At 57.3% G+C, this 18,943-nt stretch overlaps 1 protein-coding gene across 1 annotated transcript; it reads left to right on the forward strand.

The window, feature by feature from the left end:
• Positions 1–644: 644 nt before the first annotated feature.
• Positions 645–18,043, forward strand: MLXIPL (MLX interacting protein like). Its single transcript, XM_054589730.1, is given in 17 exon segments — positions 645–945; positions 4,740–4,846; positions 8,680–8,762; positions 8,933–9,022; positions 9,334–9,378; positions 9,926–10,127; positions 10,249–10,329; positions 13,337–13,506; positions 14,760–15,288; positions 15,520–15,615; positions 15,618–15,812; positions 15,968–16,080; positions 16,173–16,292; positions 16,465–16,592; positions 16,673–16,796; positions 17,410–17,539; positions 17,798–18,043. Coding segments are annotated over 17 exon segments (2,631 nt in total). The 5' UTR covers positions 645–646; the 3' UTR covers positions 17,917–18,043.
• The last annotated feature ends 900 nt before the right edge of the window (positions 18,044–18,943 follow it).

An 18,943-nucleotide genomic window follows, 5' to 3' on the forward strand; every position in this document is an offset into this window, starting at 1 on the left:
GGTGACCAAGGCTCCACCTTGCGAGCTGTCACCCATCACCACTGGTACTGACCCTGCTTGGCCTGGCAGGATCCACGTTAAAAAAAAACCCTCTGAGGCTCTGTGTAGTGATGACTGTAAGGGCGACTGGGGGTCCTGAGACCTTCCATGGGCCAGGCCACAGGAGACTTCTGAGAGGTGAGTGCTTCCAGCTGTGTGGATGACTGGAAGGGGGTGAATGTGCGGCAGAAGATCAGAGCGGGCAGGAAGGCAGTTGTTGAGGGGCTTCAGGGGAGGCGCCCCTGGGAGCTGGAACCCCAGGCACCACAGTGCTTTCAGGCTTAGGTGTGCATGACTTATAATCGAATACCGAGACCTTTTTTGGGCGAAGTAGGGGCGGTTCTACCAAACTCTAAGTGGCCACAGCAGAAGGAAAGGCGTTTGGGAAGATAGGGACTTACTCCTCTCAGGGGCCCCGGAACGCTCCCACGTGGTGTTTTATGTTAATTTAAGCCCAAGTCTGTCTGCTCCGCGGCGCGGAGGCTCCGCGGACCCGCCTCCTCCAGCGACCTACTGCGACAGAGGGGCCGGGCGATGCTAATGAGGTCTGTCGGGCCAAGGTAGCGGCCCAGCGGCTCCACCAAGCCTAAGAGAGGTGGCAGCAGCGATGGCCATGGCCGGGGCACTGGCAGGTCTGGCCGCGGGCTTGCAGGGCCCAAGGGTCGGCCCCAGCCCGGACTCGGACTCAGACACAGACTCGGAGGACCCGAGTACCCGCCGCAGCGCCGGCGGATTGGTCCGCTCGCAGGTCATCCACAGCGGTCACTTCATGGTGTCGTCGCCGCACAGCGACACGCTGACCCGGCGGTGCGACCAGGAGGGGCCCGTGGGGCTCGCAGACTTCGGGCCGCGCAGCATCGACCCCACACTCACCCGCCTCTTCGAGTGCATGAGCCTGGCCTACAGGTGAGGGCGGCTCCTGGGCCCGACGGCCTCGGCCCTCCACGGCGGGACCGCGCGCTGGGGCCCCGGACACCCCACCCGCCCCGAGCCTTGGTCCCCGGCTGCTCTCGGAGACTCCGGCCACATCTTGCACACCCCCTTCTGCTGCCCCGAGCGCCCTCTGACCCTGGCCCAGCCTGCTGATCCCCAATGGGCCTGCGCACCTTCTGGTTCCCACCTTCACGACTATCACTCTCCCCAGGGCGCAGACTGCTTGCCCTCCACCTCGACCTCCATAGGCCCTAGGGGGGCCTCCTCCCCATCCCCACTCCTTTGCCCGCAAAGAAGTGCCAGGGCTTCCCTTGCGCTCCCAGGACCCCAGACCATCCTGTCACCCCACCACCACCACCTCAGCCCACTCTACCCGATCACCTGCAGCCTTCCACTCGTTCCCCAGCAGCCCCAGCCCATGCCCCCTCTATTTCTGCGCCCTCGAAATACTCCTCAAGCCCAACGGTTATCCCAGTTCGTAGCCAACCGTCGATCGAAATCCAGTCTCTCGTTCTGCAACCCGCCCCGCCCCCCGCCCCCCATCCCCCAAATGCCGGGACAGCAGTTTTTGACCTGCCAGGTCGACGGTGGCAGGAAGAGGATTCCCCAGGGGGGCCTATCTTGCAGAGGCTCTCAGCCGTCTCCGGGCAGGGGGTGCTGCAGGCCGTGAGGGGCTGGCGCCCGGGAGGCCTGGGCTCGCCTACCCCAGTCGCTGCGGGAGGCTGAGCGCCTAATACTGCCTGGAACTCCGGCTTGGCGCAACGCAGAGCGCGCGGTCGCCTGGCTCCAGCTCCACGCCTGCGTCCCAGGGGAGGGTGCGAACCTGGGTCCTGGCCCAATGCCCTGGAGCAAAGGTCCCCGGAGCTGAGGGACCAGGATAAATTATCAACCGGAACCCGCTGGGGATTAAGGGGGGATCGCTCGTCCTTGATCTTTTCTCTGCAAATATTCCTTTTCCTCCGCGGCACTCCTCTTCAGAGAACTGTTGTCAACAGCGCGGCGCTTGCTGCTCTGACGGAGAGCCGGAACTGGGATGGGGATTGCGGGGGCGTGTTGCCCACCCCCAACAGCGGCAGCCCAGCGACGACCCCATTGGCTGGAGGCTATGTAACCTTGGCCCTTAAGCTCTGGCCCCGGGCCCAGGTCTTGTTGCAACCTGACCGTCTGAGGCGCCAGACCAATGTGGAAAGTTCAAATTCCCATACCGCCCCCCCTCCCTCCCCCACGCCCGCCCATAGCAGGCTGCCGGAGCAGGGCATTTAAGGTCCTGGGACACTGAGTGCGGGCACCCCTCCTTCTTAAGGCGCCCAATTTCCCACCCACTCTCGACTTCAGCTTCTCGCTTTATACCACACACTTCTCTACCTGGGCTGGCTAATGCGCACCTCTCAACCCTACCCCAGGCCATAGGTGTCTGAAAGGGAAGCCTCAGGCCAGGAGGCAAGGTAGGGGGCAGAGCACATTCCAAGAACTGCTCCCACTATGAGGCTCAGAGGAAGTGGTGTGACCCTAGTCAGGGGCAGCTGGGATGGAGGGGGCTGTGCTTTTCCCCTGAACACTCAGAATATTCACTCCCTCTGGCCTGCTCCAGGGATGGAGGTGGCTTAGTACCAGAGGAGCCTTTGCGTCCCCGCATCTGATAGAGAAAAAAACTGAGCCTCAGACTGGGGAAATGGTTTAGCCCTTCAGGCCCCTAATAACAGGGGTTCCCTGGAAGAGAAAGGATTGTGGAAGCAATCTCTAGGATGTCCCAAGAGAGCGAGTGGATGAGAAGGGACGGCAAGGCGGGGGACCAGAGGTGCTGGGAGGAACTGGCCAGCTTGACCCGGAGGACAGCGGGCAGATGCCTGGCCAGCTTGCAGCATCGGCAGGGCGGTGTGGGCACAGGAAGGGTTTCTTTTCTAGGAAGAACCCCATGTTCCATGGTTCTGTGGGTGGAAGCCCCAGGGAGGCAGGTTCTGGAAGTTCCAAGAACACGCTTATTCATGGTCAGAGCTGGCCAGAGCTATAATCAGAGCTATGGAAAGAATGGCCTCAGGGAAGTGGGGGAGTAAGTAGGACCCTGTCAAGGAGACTCTCAGGGAATTGCTAGAAGGTAGATACGTGTGGGGGAAGGAGGAACTGCACTACCAGTTCTGAGTTACCCCCCTCCTGTCCCCAAGACTCTCAGGTTTTCTACTGGTCAGACGAAATCCTTGAACCCTGGCCTCAGGCTTTTTGTTCCAGGTTTGGCCCCTCTCCTTCCCTCCTAGCCAACAGGTCCAGCACAGACCTTTCCTCCTGGGCTTGGACGTTGTCACTGTCCCATCTCCCCTAGCCCTACCAGGCCACAAGCACTAAAACCTCAGGAAGAGGAAGGGCAGACAAGCTGGGGGTGGGGCACTGGGTGATCCGAGTGGGTTGGAAGGTTGCTGGGATACAGGCAGGGGCGATAAACTCAGGAGGCTGCCTCCCTCCCCAACCACCACCCAGGTGCTACAAAAGAAACTGCCCAGGAGATGTGAAAAGTGCCTCCCTCACTACTTTTCCAGACAGATGGTGTTTATCTAACTTAAGAGAGAGGAGGCCAGTCAGCAGGCCTGTGCACTTAAGCTACGTACTCTATTTGGGTAATGGGGCCTGCTGTGCCCAGGAGCTTGGAGACCAAAGAAGAGAAGGGACCCAGAGATCTATGCACCCAAGGGGCTGTAAGAGTCAGACTGCCACCCACCCACCCTTTACCCACGGGATGAGGGAGAGGCCCCTAGAGAGAGCTGGCCTAGTGTTCTGAAAGACGAAGCCTTGAGGCCTCAGTCTTCAACGTGCATAAGAGTTGGAGAAGGTGGGCCAGAGGGGGCTGGTATACAACCCTGTCTTGTAGACCATGAGGAGGGAGGGGCAAGCAGGGGTCTAAGTCCCTGAACATCCTAACCTACTAGGTCAGCTCCCTGGTGGTGGCAGACTTGGCCTGTGCCTAGCAGGATCCTGAGAGTGAAGCCCCTCACCTGTGTAGAGCCCTTCTTCTCATGGATCTGACTGACTGCTAGGGCTGATAGGCTCAGCGTGCTGTGTCCCCATTGCTCACCACTCCACCATCCTAGCTACCTTCCTTTGGGTCCTCATAGTATTGTCTTGGGCTCACCCCTGAGAAGGGGCGCACTTTCCAGCACAGTCCAGGTTGCCCTTCTGGATTCTGGGCTGGGCAGATACCAGAAGGGCCATGAAAAAGCAGTAACTGGCTGCTTGGAGGTTACCTCTGGTGAAGAGGCTTCCTCTCCACCCAGGCAAACCTTACCCATCCTCTGGCCCTGAGAAGGCCACCAAGACTGGGGGAAAAAAGCCTGAGTGGTCTCTGCCATGTGATCTTAGGCATGTCCCTTTCCCTTCCTGATCCTCATTCCCTTCAGTAAGAAATGAATCTCAGAACCTACCCTAGCTGGCCTACAAGACAGTTACCTGAAGACCATTGGGTATTATTTTGAGGACTAAGCTGATAAATAGGTTGGAGCCCGGGCTTTAGTTCTGGTAGTAGATCGACAAGCAAGTCTCACCAAAGAACACAAGGGCCCCTAGGGGGGACCTGGGAGGGTATTTTAAAGGTCTGGCTTTCAAGGAAGGAATTTCGGGCAGGTTAGAATGAGGGGCAAGATTTGAGAGGATCCCTCAAATTGCCCACCATAGATGAGTGCCTATGCATGAGAAGGGTGCAGAGCCAGCCCCTGCAGAAGCCCCCTTCAACCTTCCCCTTTCTCTACCACCCCCCTGACCCAGCCCTCTCCCTCTAACAGTGGTAAGCTGGTGTCTCCCAAGTGGAAGAATTTCAAAGGTCTCAAGCTGCTCTGCCGAGACAAGATCCGCCTCAACAACGCCATCTGGAGGGCCTGGTATACCCAGTGTGAGTGGGTGCCGTGGGCGTTCCCAGCAGAAGGGCTACTGTAGGGCCCCGGGCCGGGCGGGGGGTTGGGGGATGGCTGCTCAGGAATCCCCAGCTAGCACCAACAGAGTGCTTTGGGAGAGACCAAGCCCCCATCGCCGGCACCCCTGACAGCTTCGGACCCCCAGAGAGTCTTGGGGAAGGTATCTGTAAGAGTGCTCTCCGATGTGAAGCTGGGCACAACAGGGGTCACCCCTTGGTGAGCTGAGATTTGGTGAACAGTTCAAGGCTCATTCTTCATGCCATTAGTGTTAGAAAGAGGTGTTAGACACTATCTGGGCCAATTCCGTCACTTTGCATATGGGGAAACTGAGGATCCTGCAATGGTCTCTTCTAGCCTTTCATTAAAGTACTTACTGAGCCCCCATCAAGTGTCCCCCATGGAGGTTTTGCTGGAGGGAGCCCAGAGAGGTCGTGTGGTAGAGCGGAAGGGACTACAGACTTGGAGTTACGCAGGGCTGTTTTCCCACCCCTCTTGTTTGGCTTGTGATGGCAGGCAAGTTGTCTAACCTCTCTGAACCTATTTCCTCACCTATAAAATGAGGCCAATAGTACTACTTTTCATGGTTAATGTGGAAATAATAGGTATGAATAGGCCTGGCACAAAGTGCTCAATAAATGATTGTTGAATCTCAAGTACCTCTGAGAAGGTCACGGTCATTCATTTGGGGATATAAGACCTCCCCACCTTGCCCGCTGGGAAGGCAGCAGAGGCTGAGAGGCATCAGACTAGTTGGCCCTGCGTTGGGGCCTTGTCAAGCTTAGGGCTGGCTGCAGGATCAAAGGCTACCTGAGCTGGAAACACACAGCCCAGGAGAGACCACACACGGTATTCTCTGTACTGGCCCCACTAGATTACACCTAAGCTGAGAGAGGGAGTATTTTTAGTTTCTATTCATCTATGTGTCTAGCACTTTCATAAATCGTCTTGTTTGAGGCTTCCTAGCAACCCTGGGAGATAGGTATTATTAACCCCATTTTATAGATGAGCAAGTGAGGCCAAGAAGGCAAATGACTTGTTCAGGGTCACGGAGCATTAAAGTAGCAGAGCTGTGGCTGGGAAGTCCAGGGCTCTCCCACTCTGGACCCAGCGCACCTTTCACTGGACCCTGAGGCTGGCTCCCAGTCCTCACCTGGAAACTGGCCTGCCCAAACCGGGAAGCCGATAGGCCAGGGCAGTCAGTGTCATTGTCTGCCCCCTTTCCCTGCAAAGCGGGAGGCGATGCAAACCCGGGGTCCTCACCCAGGCAGACTGATTGCTAGTTGTTGTACAAGTTGCTGAAAGGACCTCAGGTTCTGAGTCAGACAGAGTTGGGTTTGAGTCAAGTTCTCGTATGCCCTAACTATGTGGACTTTCAGCCTCCCCTAGTTGAAGTTTACTCATTGGTAAATTGGATATAACAATAGATCCTGCTACTGAGGTCTGCTATGAGTTCTCAGTGTGATCACCTCTCAGGGCCAGGCAGACACACACAAGGGCTCCCTGAGGGTGAGCCCTGTGGTCTATGGCTGCTATTGTGATAATAGCGAGAGAAGGGGCAGGCAGAGAACAAGTGTCTAGGCTCCTCCTCCTTCCTGAGCACCCAAGGCCTGGAGGTGGGCTTCAGAAAAGGGAGAGGCGTGGCCTGGCGCACCCGTCCATCTGCCACTCCTCTGCAGGCTCCTGGCCTCCAGTACCCCTTCTTTTCTCCCAAATCGTCTCAGTTTCCTCTGAGTTGCCAGAGCACTGTGCCCCTTTCATGGCAGACTCTCCACCTGATAGTAGCACATTATGTGTGTGCTTTCCTCACCTTGACCCCTCAGCTGAGCGCCGAGTCATCCGTGGATTCTGTCCCAGCATCTATGCCAGCACAGGTGCGAGGGCTAGGTTGCAGCATGAATGGATGGATTTCTCATAGTTAATAAAGCGCGTCCTTTTGTGGGGAGTATAGTGCCCCTGCATGGTGGGGAGAGGGGCAAGTGGGCCAGGCCTGCTCAGCCCGGACTCTCCGGGACCCTTGGGCAAACTTTCTCTTTCCTTGTACTCATTTCCTCATCTGGAAAGCCGGGGCAGATGCTCTTTGAGAGACTTAACTCTCCGCCTTGGGAGTCCGTGCACCTACGGACCTCTCCATTTGTTTTCCGTCCCTGTAAGGCTCAGCAACCCTCTCCAGGCTCGTAGAGATCATTTTGGAGAATGACCTTTAAGACAGAACTTTGTAAATGATGTTGAAGTCCCAAGAAATTTCATGTTCGGGTAGTCCTACTCCTCTGTGTCAATTGTCCCAGAGGAAGTTTGCTGAGGGTGTCAGCAGGAGGGGCTGCCAGGGACACCCCCGAAGTCCTTTTTGTCAAGGCTGCCAGAAAAAGTCATTGTCCAGGCCTTTGAAGGCCTGCTCTGTATCAAACTCTGTGCCGGATGCAAGGATTCTGGACAACAGGGTACAAGTCACTCCTGGCAGGGAGGCCAGCATGCAGAAAAATGGCCAAGGCAGGTGGAGGTTGAGGCAGACATGACCAGGGGGTTTCAGAGGGGTTAAGACTTCTAGAAGAGTAGCTGCTCTGGGCTGTCCTGGCAGGTTGGGGGGTGAGCACGAGGCAGAAAAAGAACAGAGGGTGGGCTGTGTTGGGGAGCTGTCTGGCTTCAAAGTAGGGCATATGAAGGAGACAGAACGGCAGGAGAAGCAATGGGACTAGTCAGGGAGGGATGGAAAGCCAAGCTCAGGGGTGTGGACTTTATTATGGAGGTTTAGGGAGCCCTGGAGGGATTCGGGCCTGAACTGCGCTTTAGGAAGAACTGACCTGGCTGTAGCAGGAAGATGGGCCTCAGAGTGTGAGACTGGAGTCAGAGAGGTCAAGGTAAGAAATGACACCAGGCTAGGAAGTGACAGTGAGAATACAGAGGGGAGGGGGCACTGGAAGAAATGTCACACATCCTTGGGATTAAGAAGGTTAGTCCATGGATTAGACAGGAATCTGGGAATCGGGGTGGGGGGAGTTTCAGTGACTGAGAGGCAGTGCTGGAAGCCCAGAGGACGCATGCGCTGGGGAAAGAATTTCCCAACACCTGAGAGTGACAAGTTTTGGGACATCCTAGTGGATGATCCATAGGCAACGGGGAAATGGGTCTGAAACTGGAAGGGGGTAGGATGGGAGTGGTTGGGAGGCGGGCATGGGGGCAGGTGCTGTGTTACAGGAGGTGAAGGTGAGATTGGGAGGCTGGAGAAGTGGAGGTGGCAAGCACAGCCCTTCTAGAGTTTGGAGGAAAAGCCAAGGGGAAAGCGAAAGGTTTAGCTTGTTGGGTAGCATAGGGAAGGGCAAGTTTGGGAGGTAAAGGAGAATGTGTTTACAGGCACAAAGGAAAGAGCCTGGAGGGAAACCAGGATTAGAGGCAGGGAAGGGAGTGGAGAAAGTGACAATGGGGCTCAGGTACGTGGCCTGCAGTGGGCAAGGCGTGGTTCTCTGAGATCAGAGCGGGCAGTGCCAAGAAACCTGAGGCAGGGGACCAAGGGCTCTGGGTCCTTGGCCTGCCAGTCCAACCAGGATGTTCTTGGGGCAGCTCCCGCCCTGTGGCCCCAATCCCACTCAGCAAGCATTGCTTTCACACTTACTAGACTGGGTTAGTTTCACAGGGTTGCATAGAAGGGGAAAATTTGGTAGCACTAGAGAAAGCAGGAAGACCTCCTGGAGGAGGTGGCACTTAATCTGAGCATTGAAGGCCAGGCAGGATTCCGTAGTGTGGCACTTGAGTCCCAGTCCCCTTGGGGTGAAGGAAGAGGGAACTGGACACCTCTGACCTGTCCCCCTTCTTTCAGATGTGGAGAGGAGGAAGAGCCCCGTGTGTGGCTTCGTGACCCCCCTGCAGGGGCCAGAGGCTGACGTGCACCGGAAACCAGAGGTAACTGAGACTCCCGGGACCACAGCCCATCTGCCTTCTCACCAAACCCAATTCCTTCCTCCAGTCCCTCCCCGCACGGGGCCGGAGGAGCCGGCCCAAATGGGGACTGAGTGAGGAGCAGTGAGGTCAGTGCTACCCTTCGCACTGAGCTTCCTCCCGGCCTTCTGCAGGCCGTCATCCTGGAGGGAAATTACTGGAAGCGGCGCATCGAGGTGGTGATGCGCGAGTACCACAAATGGCGCATCTACTACAAGAAACGGGTCAGTGGGGGCCCCAGGGAACTGCAAGACCTTTCCCCCCCGCCAGAGTTTGGCCACTGCTTCCCTTGGAAGACCTCTGGAGGGGCTCCCTCAACCGCCGACCCAGCCCTCTATTAAGACCCAGGCTGACTGCGCCACCGTGTGGCCGTAGGGTATTCTTGCGGCCTCCTTACTTCTCGGGGCGGAGGAGCTCCTGAAGGGAAGTGGGGGATCCTGTTGATTTGGGGGAGCTTGTAAGTAGGGGAGGCCTTGGAGAGGTGTGGTGGAGGAGGGGCAGGGGATCCGGTGTTCATGTCTCTGTGTTCCTGCAGCTCCGTAAGTCCAGCAGGGAAGGGAATCTCCTGGCCCCAAAGCAGGTGGGTGCTCCCTGGAGCCAGAGAATGATAGCTTCCCTCTGCAGGCAAAGCAGTGGCGAAGGGCGGCAGGATGGGAGGGTGTGACATGAGGGGAGTGGATATGACCCCCAGTCCTCTGGTTTATTAATTGAGCCCTTCTCCCCTTGGAGTAGTGTTGGGAGGACCCTAAGCCTTCTGGTTGACTGAGCAAATGGAGGGGATGCATGGAGGAATAAAGGGTCCTAAAAACCAGGCCCCTGGCAAGAAAAAGTACAGGAGGCAGAGGAATACCCTTATCTCCTCAGCAGCCCTCCCGGTCTATCCCCTGTGGGTAGTTGTTAGAGGCCAATGGGGTGATCCTAGCTTTCCAGGCAGCAAACTGGATCTACCAGGGAGAGGTGAGGGGGGACTGCAAAGAATGGCCTTCTAGCTGGTTGACCACATCATCCCCCAGGCAGGGGATGATATGGAAAGGCCAGGGGCAATGGGCGACCCCCGTGTCCCCAGTCTGAGGAGAAGCGGAAGCAGTGGAGCCCTCAGGCTGCTACTGCCACCTCTGTCTCCTTAGGCGGAAGGGGGGTGGCAGCCACCTGAGCGATGGTCTGAGCAGCTCTTCTCCAGCATGGTGCCTGTGCTGCTGGGGGGCCCAGCGGAGGAGCCCGGTGGGCGGCAGCTTCTGGACCTCGGTTGCTTTTTGTCGGACATCTCCGACACGCTCTTCACCATGACTCAGCCCAGCTCCACGCCCCTGCAGCTGCCCCCTGAGGACGGTGAGGCCTCTGCCCGGGAAAGGAGGCCTGTGCGAATCAGGCAGTGAAGGGAGGGTGGCCCAGGATGGGCGCTCCCATTCCACCCTCCTGCTGCTCCTGATGTCACCACTGCCCCCTCCAGCTTACGCTGGCAATGCTGACATGATCCAGCCGGAACTGACACCTCTGCAGCCCAGCCTGGATGACTTTATGGAGATCCCAGGTGGGGCAGGCCTCTCCCCTGGGGCTTAAGGGCAGGGTCAGTGTGAGGAGAGCCCCGTGTTGACCTTAGGCCAGTTCCATGCCCCTCTGGGAGAGCGGATGGTCCGGGTGACTTCTGAGGGAATTTCCTGGTGTCCCTTTGTCTGGCCTTGGGATGAAGCTGGTGTAGCCTCAGGTGAGAGCAGGCCCAGGCCCAGTACCTGGGCAGGGAACAGGGGACAAGGGTCATTGAGGCTTCAGACTCTGGGAGCTCCCAGGAAAGCAGTGGATGTTGGCACTCTCTCAGGGGGAGAGGGGCTGTGATTTGTTTGGGTCTGTTTATTTACATCATTCATTTTTTTAAAAAACCTATTTATTAAAGAACATTTCGAACATACACAAAAAATAGAGAGAAAGTTCAATGAACCCTCATGTAACCATCACCAACTTCAACATTTATCAGCTCTTGGCCAGTCTTGTTTTATCTGGCCATCACCCATTCCCCCCGCCCCTTCTATTTTATTTTTAAGAAAATCCCAGGAATTATATCTGGTAAAGCATTTTTAGTATGTTCCCCTGCCTCCTTCCTCTGACCCCAGGGCCACCAGGTCACAGGATTATGTCCTTCCAGAGATGCTCATGTCTGTGTAAAATTAGCATGCATGGACAAATGTCTGCTTTTTTCCTGTAGTAGACTTTCCCTTGTTGCTTTCTTCGCATAGCTGTAGATCTTGAAGACTGCCCCTGATATTCACACACTTAGGGGACTTCATAGCCATTCTAGGGATCATGTGGACATCAGGGCTCAGCCAAGGACTAGGAGCAGAAACGGGGTTCCTGGGATAGAAGCTTAGTTTCAGTGACCCCTTCGCTCCTTCCCCACAGGGTCCTGGGCCTGTCAGTCAAGAGGTGGAGGCCTATGGGGCGGGGACTAGGGAATGAGGAACCACCCCCACCCCTGCCTCAGCCCTGGACAGGGGTGGGGGCTGAGGGGGCAGAAGTGTTGATGGCAGTGCCCTGGGAGCAGACCAGCCTGGGAGGGCAGCGGCCCTGTGTGGGCACACAGACCCCTGCCACAGGTAGGCACTCAACCACCCCCGCTCTGGGATCTGGGCAAAACCTGGGGCTAGGAAGTGACTTCTCTCAGCCAGGGGTGACTGCTGGGGTGGGGGGCGAGTATGGGCAAAGTGTTGTGGGGGGCGGCACGCAGAAGAGATGGCTAGTGTGGCCCCTCTGGTGCTCCATGGAGCCCTAGGGCTGCCGGGGCTGCCTCTTTGATGGTCCTGAAGAGCTTCTCACTTGAAAGGAAACCCAGTGAGGGGGCTGGTGCAGGGAGGGTTCAGTGAGGGGTAAGGGGCTTGGTGAGGGGTGCTCAGAGGGGAGAGAACTTGGGTAAGAGAAGGGCTCAGGGAGAGGACGGTAGGCCAATGGAGGGGACAGAGACTAGGGAAAGACTCCGTAGGTGGCCAGGGCTAGGAAGCAGCTTCTCTCAGGGCCGGGTGGGGACACATCCACAATCTCAGATAAGGGGATGGTGGTGACTCAGTGATGACTTGGGCTTGCTGCTCCATAAGGCCTGCCAAGCCCTGGGGAGACAGTAACAGCAGCGAGCAGGGGGCTGCTCTGTGGCCCTCAGCATCCTGGGACCAGGTGCAGGACAAGGCTGGTTCTAGAGCCCAGGCTTCAAGGGACCTAGTGAGGAGACCCATGGTCCCTGGGGGCTGGGGAAGGGAGGATCCGTAACTGCTCACCCTCTTCCACCAGCCCCTTTGTTAAAAGGAGGCAGCAGGACATCAAGAAGGTCCCTTATGACTGTGTGGCCAAGGAAACACACACACACACACACACACACACACAGAGGTGGGCACAGGGCAGGCGTGCACACGCCCAGCACCTCACGTTCGGGCAGGTGCACACAGACTTAGAGCTACAGACAGTGGGACAGACAGGGAGGCAGACAGACATGTGCCACTTAAGACCACACACTGACATGCAGAGTTGGCTGCCCAGTGACAGGTGGGCCCCAGAGTCACATAGGGTGTACATGTAGCTTTGACCTCCATCAGGCTCAAGGTTTGGTGTGGTCTTTTCTGTCCCACTCTTGGTCTCCTTTGAGGGGGCCCTCCAAGGAGAGGCCTTACCAGCTCCCTTGGCTGGGGGTCTGGGGCCCATCAAGGCTGGTGGGGTTAGGTCTGACCAGACTAGGAGGCCTTGGGAGCTGGTACAGACTGAAAGCTGGTCAGGGTCGAGAAAGGTGCCCGGAAGGGAGCGGGCGGGCGGGTGGCGCCCAGGCCCGGGATGTGGTTAGGCCACAGGCAGCTGCTTCCCAAAACCAGAATAGCCCGGGGTTTACACAATCTGTACCTCAAACAATCTGGCTGCCGCCCCCCCCCCCCAACTCTTCCCAGCTTTCCAGAACCCCCTCCCTCCAGCCCCACTCTGAGCCCACCCTCTGACCCCTGCTTTCATCCCCTTAGCTCCTTCACCCCGGTCCTGGATTCTACCATGGGCGCTCCGATTGTTGACCTTCCGCAAACCAACTTATCCCACAGGCCCACTGACCTCCTGACTCCTCTCACCCCTAATTCACCCCTTGAACTCCTGTCACCCTGGGGCTCCTCCCTTGGACCTCACCCCTTTCCCTCCCTGGCATACTCTATTACCTTCCCCCACTTCTAGGTCCCCAGCAGGGCGGGTAACAGGAGCAGACGAGGGGAGGGCCCAGGCCTGGGGATGGGGATGGGGGGCCTCATGAGCCAAGTGTGCGGCTCGGTGGGAGGGCTACTTCTGGAGTCCTACCCACACCCCTATACAGTCCCCTGCTGTCTCCCACTCAGGGCCGTCCCACCCGAGCCTATGTTGCTGCTTCCCCTGAGTGAGACAGAAACTCTCCCAGTTTCACAATCTCCTGTGGAAGCCCCCCCTCCCTGGCCCAGCCTGGGGACAGGGCACGAGGCCTGCTCTCCTCCCACAGCTTCCAGCCATGGCCTTAGCCCTAACTACTGCCACCCTGTGTGTCTGAATTACAGATTTCTTCAACAGCTACCGCCCCCCACAGACAGCCGCGCCTTCAAACTTCCTGGAGCCTCCCAGCTTCAGTCCCATGGCTGACTCCCTATTCAGCAGTGGGGTCCTGGGCTCAGAGGTGCCCCCTGCCTCCTCGGGTATGACCCACCTCTCAGAGCATAACCGCCTGCAGGTGAGCTCCCCCCGCCCCACCCAGCCCTACCCAGCTCACCTGCTTATGTCCAGGAAGTATTCTGGATGCTTTCTGAGTACCCAGTCCTGTGCTCGCTTGGTACGCCGAGTGGGACTGGAGGGGGAGCCTAGGAAGAAAGACCCTCGTGAAGCGGAACTGACACGGTGGCTGTGGGGGAGTTAGGCTGAGGGCAGGGAGAGCATGGAGCAGCACTATGAAGGGCCGGGGTGCTTGTGGAAGGCTTTCTGGAGGAGGGGGAGTTCTGGGCCTTAGTGTACAGGTCCGGTTTGGACAGAAGAGACCAGTAAAGGGCAAGTCAGATGAGAGGAGAAGCTCAAACAAGTGCATGGAGGCAGCAAACGGAGCATATGTTTTTAGGAAACAGTGAATCTACCATTTTGGCTCAAGAACTCCCAGACCCAATTTGGATGTTGTCTCCCTGCTGCTAGGTTAGATGCCTTTCCCTCCATTATTAGACTTTGCAGTTATTGTCAAGAGTTCCTTCTAAAGGACTAAAAAGTGAGCTCCTTGCTGGAAGGGCTGTGTTTTGCTCACCATTGCATCTTCCATGCTTAGCACTGTTCAAACACACCAACAGCACCGGGTAAATGATTGCCCAGTGATTGAGCATGTGAACGAATGAATGAGTACATGGATGGATGGGTGTGTTGGTGAATGGAGAGGTGGGTTATAGATGGGGCTAGATGCTTAAATGAGTTGGTGTATATATAGGTGGGTGAGTGGTTGGTTGGGGGGGTGAATGGGTTGATGAGTGAATTCATAGATGAATGAATAGTTTGGTGGATCAATGAATGGGCTAGTGGGTGGATAAGTGGCTGGTCAGTGTATGGTGGATGAATGACGGAAGTATATAATTGGGTGGATTGGTGACTGGGTTAGTACCTGGTGGACTGGTGGAAAGACAGATGAGCTAGCTCATAGGTGAGAGAATAAATAGGTGGATGGATAGATAGATGGATGGATGGATGGAAGGAAGCATGGATGGGTAAATTATTTGGTGAATAAATGAGTGGGCAGGAAGATTAGTACTTTTTCTCATGTCTAATTTGTACATAAACGTATTCTACTACCTCTCCTCAGCAGATTATAATTTCCCTGTTGTATGTGTTAAAAGGCAGGAATCATTTCTCTTATCTCTCCCAGTGCCCAGACCAGAGCTCAGCCAGGGCAGGAGGCTGCCTGGGTGGCTATAAAGGCGAGTTTTCTCCCTTGCTCTCTGTTCCCCCAACCAGGCTCGGAGCAGCGGCCCTGGCTCCCTGGACTCCAGTGCCTTCCAGAGCTCTGATTTCCTCCTTTCTGAAGATCCCAAGTCTAAGCTCCCACCCTGTCCCACATCCCCACCCCTCCTCCAATACCCTGGCCCTGCCAAAGGTCCTGGCCTTGAGCCCTGTCCCCTACCCCTCTTCCCTTCCATGGCTCTGCCCCCTGCTGTGCTGCAAGAAGAAACTCTCTTCTCTCCCAAATTCTCCTTCCCTGCTGTCCCTCCTGCATCAGGAGTGTCTCCGCTGCCGGCTCCTACAACCTTCCCTTCCACCCGACAGCCTGGCCCAGGCCCTGTCCCCTCCCACTTCCCCATGGACCTTCTATCCTCCGGGTATCCAGAGCCCCCATTTGGGCCTCACTTCACAGTGCCCCAAGACGTGCAGCCCAGAAGCAAGCCCCCCACCCCACCCCTTAGGGGGCGGAAGCCCAGCCCTCCCACCTTGGCCCCTGGCACTGCCCGGGGCCACAGCTCCTGCCTCCCGCAGCTGCTCACAGCAGGTGAGATAGGAGGGGCAGGGTTGACAGAGGGAGAGATGAGAAGTGAATGTGGAAGTGGGAAACCTGTGGGTGCAGAGGGTGAAGGTTAAGGGGCAGGCTCAGCTGGGGACAGGGTGGTGAGGAATTTAGGACGTGGGCCCTGAACCCGAATGGGGTGTGGGCTACCAGGAATGGAGAGAGGGGATCTTGGGAGATGACCCCGAGAGGCCCTCACAGCCTGCCTGTGCACAGCCAAGCCTGAGCAAGCCCTGGAGCCGCCTCTTGTGTCCAGCGCCCTCCTGCGGCCCCCAGAATCCCCGGTAAGATGGCGTGCAGTGGGAGTGGGGGGTAGCCTCGGAGCTTCACCCCAACTCTCCGCCCTTCTCCACCCCAGCAGGAGACGGTCCCTGAATTCCCCTGCACCTTCTTTCCCCTGACTCCGGCCCCCACACCACCCCGGCCACCTCTGGGCCAAGCCACACTGGCCCCTCCCAGGCCCTTGGTTGTCCCCAAAGTAGAGCGGCTGTCACCCCCAGCACCCAGCGGTAAAGAGGGGTTGCAGGGATTGGAGGACACTAGAGGTTGGAGGGAGGGGAAAGAAGAGGGGGGACTATGTCTGGGGCCACGACGAGAGGGACAGATCAATTGGACCCTCTCCCCTCTGTGGGTCTGTCTGTGGGTCTGTCTGTCTCTGCCACAGGTGGTGAACGGCGACTGTCTGGGGAGCTGAGCTCCATCCCGGGCCCAGGGACCCTGAGGGTTCGAGTCTCTACTCCTCAACCTGCCCTAAGCAGGGGCCGTCCAGACAACAAGGTGGCACTCTCCCTGCACCCTAGTATCTCTTTGCTACCCCTAAGTGCTCCCACACTCCTTCCTAGGCTCATCCCACTTTCTGCACCCCCAAGATTGAGAACCGCCGCATCACACACATCTCTGCAGAGCAGAAGCGGCGCTTCAATATCAAGTTGGGGTTTGATACCCTGCATGGGCTGGTGAGCACGCTCAGCACCCAGCCCAGCCTCAAGGTGAGCCCCCAACCCAGGCTGGCACATCCAGAGCCACAGGGTCCCTCATGGACCCCCTACCTAAAACTAAATCCCAAAATCCCAGGACTCTCTAGATATCCAGTTGCCTCCTCCCACCCCCAAGCAGCTCAGTGGGTCCCAGCACCTGAGCCCACACTGGCAATGCCCACAGGTCAGTAAAGCAACCACCCTGCAGAAGACAGCTGAGTACATCACCGTGCTGCAGCAGGAGCGGGCGGCCTTGCAGGAGGAGGCCCAGCAGCTACGGGACCAGATTGAGGAGCTCAATGCTGCCATTAAGTAATCAGGAGCCTGCAGGTGCTGGGGCAAGGGGGGCCTGTTGCCTGACTCTCAGCCCCTGACCCTCCCCCTGTCCCCAGCCTGTGCCAGCAGCAGCTGCCAGCTACTGGGGTGCCCATCACACACCAGCGTTTTGACCAGATGCGAGACATGTTTGATGATTATGTCCGGACCAGAACACTGCAAAACTGGAAGTTCTGGGTAGTATCCTCACTTGGCCAGCGGCAGGGTGAGTGCTGCAGCCAGACTGGGTTGTGCCTGGCTGCAGGCTCAGCTTCACAGACCAGGCAGGGTTTCAGGCTCCCAGGGGAGACGGCTCCAGTTCCACCCCCTCCTTCCAGACCTTGGTATCTTGACCAGCAGTGTTGCCAGTGATGCGCTGGGAGCAGGGGGAAACTAAGGAAAGGGCCTCTGGGTAGGGGGACCATAGCCCTGCCTACAGAAAGTCCCAAGGGCAGTTGGGAGAACCTAAACTCTGAGTGGCAAGAGTGGGCTGGGCCTTAGGAAAGACATGGAATCACTCACCCTCTTCCTTGGTCAAGCTCTTGACTGAGCCAAGACAGGAAGCCCAGGGATGGGGGATGGCCCAGCTCAGAAGAAGGGCTGTGGAAGAGCTGGGGGAGGGGGCTGAGAGCCAGTTAGCTGCGCAGGCCTTGGTGGGATGGGAGGGAGGGTGGCTGCAGTGGGGGGCCTTGAAGTTCAAGGCTTCACAGTCTCCAGGCCTTTCCCCCGGTTTGGGCCAGATGCAAGGGCTACTACATATGAGGCGGGTGAGGGTACTGATTGGACAATAGGCCTGCTCCTTGACCTGGGCCAGTTCAGCATCCTCATCCGGCCTCTGTTTGAGTCTTTCAATGGGATGGTGTCCACGGCAAGCTTGCAGAGCCTTCGTCAGACGTCGCTGGCCTGGCTGGATCAATACTGTTCCCTGCCTGTTCTCCGGCCAAGTACGTGAGTCAACTCCTGCCCAGTGGAATGTCTAGGCCTCAGAGCAGAGGGTTCCACTCTGCTCAGACTCCAGGTTCAGCCTGCCTTCAAAATAGCCTAGGGTTTTGACCATCCCACCATGCGCCCTGGGTGGTTCCCCAGCCACCAGGACACCTACAGACAGCCTTGCAAACTAGCATCTCCCCCTACCCCTTTGTCTTCAGCATCCAAGGGCAGGGCCCTGAGCCCAAGATGTGTCTCTCTCTCTCTTTTCTTAGCTGTTCTGAACTCCCTCCGCCAGCTGAGCACATCTACCAGCATCCTGACGGACCCAGGCTGTATAGCCGAGCAAGCCACACGGGCAGTCACAGAGGGCACCCTTGGCAAACCGCTATAGTGGTGACCAGACCCTGCCATTCACTCAACTGCCTTGGGGCTACTTTCCTTGTGCATAGGTTCTTCCTTCTGCCCCAGGCCCTGGCTGTCCCTTTTCCTGAGAGTTAAGCAGGACCCTAGCCTCTTTCCCACGTCCTGGAAGCCAGGAAGAACTGAGTTCCAGTCTCTGCTCTGCCAGTAGCTCACACTGTGACCTAGGGGGCTCATACTCCCTCTTTGGACCTCCGTTTTATAGGGGGTGGGAAGTTTCAACCAGGTGATGATCCCAAGGCTTCAGCAGCTGTGACACTTGGAGGCATAAACTGGCAACTCAGGGAGCTTGAAGGAGGGAACGGGACAATCCTATTTTCCTGTCACTCCTTCCTGCTCACCAAAAGGGAGGGCACGGGCCTCTGTTTCTGAGCAGAGAAACAGAAAAGGAGGTTTTCTCTCTGTTCTTTCACTGGTAACCTGGGGGGCTGCAGGCCTGGGTAGATGAGGCCAAGTTCCGATCCCAGGAGGGCACACAGCAGGGGGGTGGCCAAACCAAAGCAGGTATCTTGTGTGTGTGTGGATGCATGTGTGTGGATTTTGTAAGGAATTCTTGACCAATAAAAATAAAAACCAACAGGGACTGTCAGCGTCTGTCCGCATATCTTGCTCTGGGATGGAGAGTCGGTTGGCCGTGGGAGGCGGCCTTGGAAGGACCTTAGCTTTTCCTCTGAGCTGGAAAGCCACTGGAGGGTTTTGGCGAGAGGTGGGACAAGATTAGATGTTAACTTCTGGGCGCCGAGTTAAGAATAGGCCGCCGTGGGGCAATGGTGGAAGCACGACAGCCAGATTTAGACTGCTGCGGTCCTCCAGGCAAGAGATGACACATGTCCTGGAAATCCTCTCTCCATGGCCAGGAGACGGTTCAAAAAGGCTCGCCGCTTTCCAAGTTGGAAGAGGGCAGAGCTGGGACCGAGGAGTGAAAGTGACAGCACCATTCGTGGGAACCACCCAGAAGGGGAGCGCGCGGCTGCAAGGGGCAGTGACGGCCCTGCCAT

The sequence above is a fragment of the Pteronotus mesoamericanus genome, unplaced genomic scaffold, assembly GCF_021234165.1.
Source record: "Pteronotus mesoamericanus isolate MK-2021 breed Mesoamerican mustached bat unplaced genomic scaffold, CSHL_Meso_final scaffold_167, whole genome shotgun sequence".
NCBI lineage: Eukaryota > Metazoa > Chordata > Mammalia > Chiroptera > Mormoopidae > Pteronotus > Pteronotus mesoamericanus.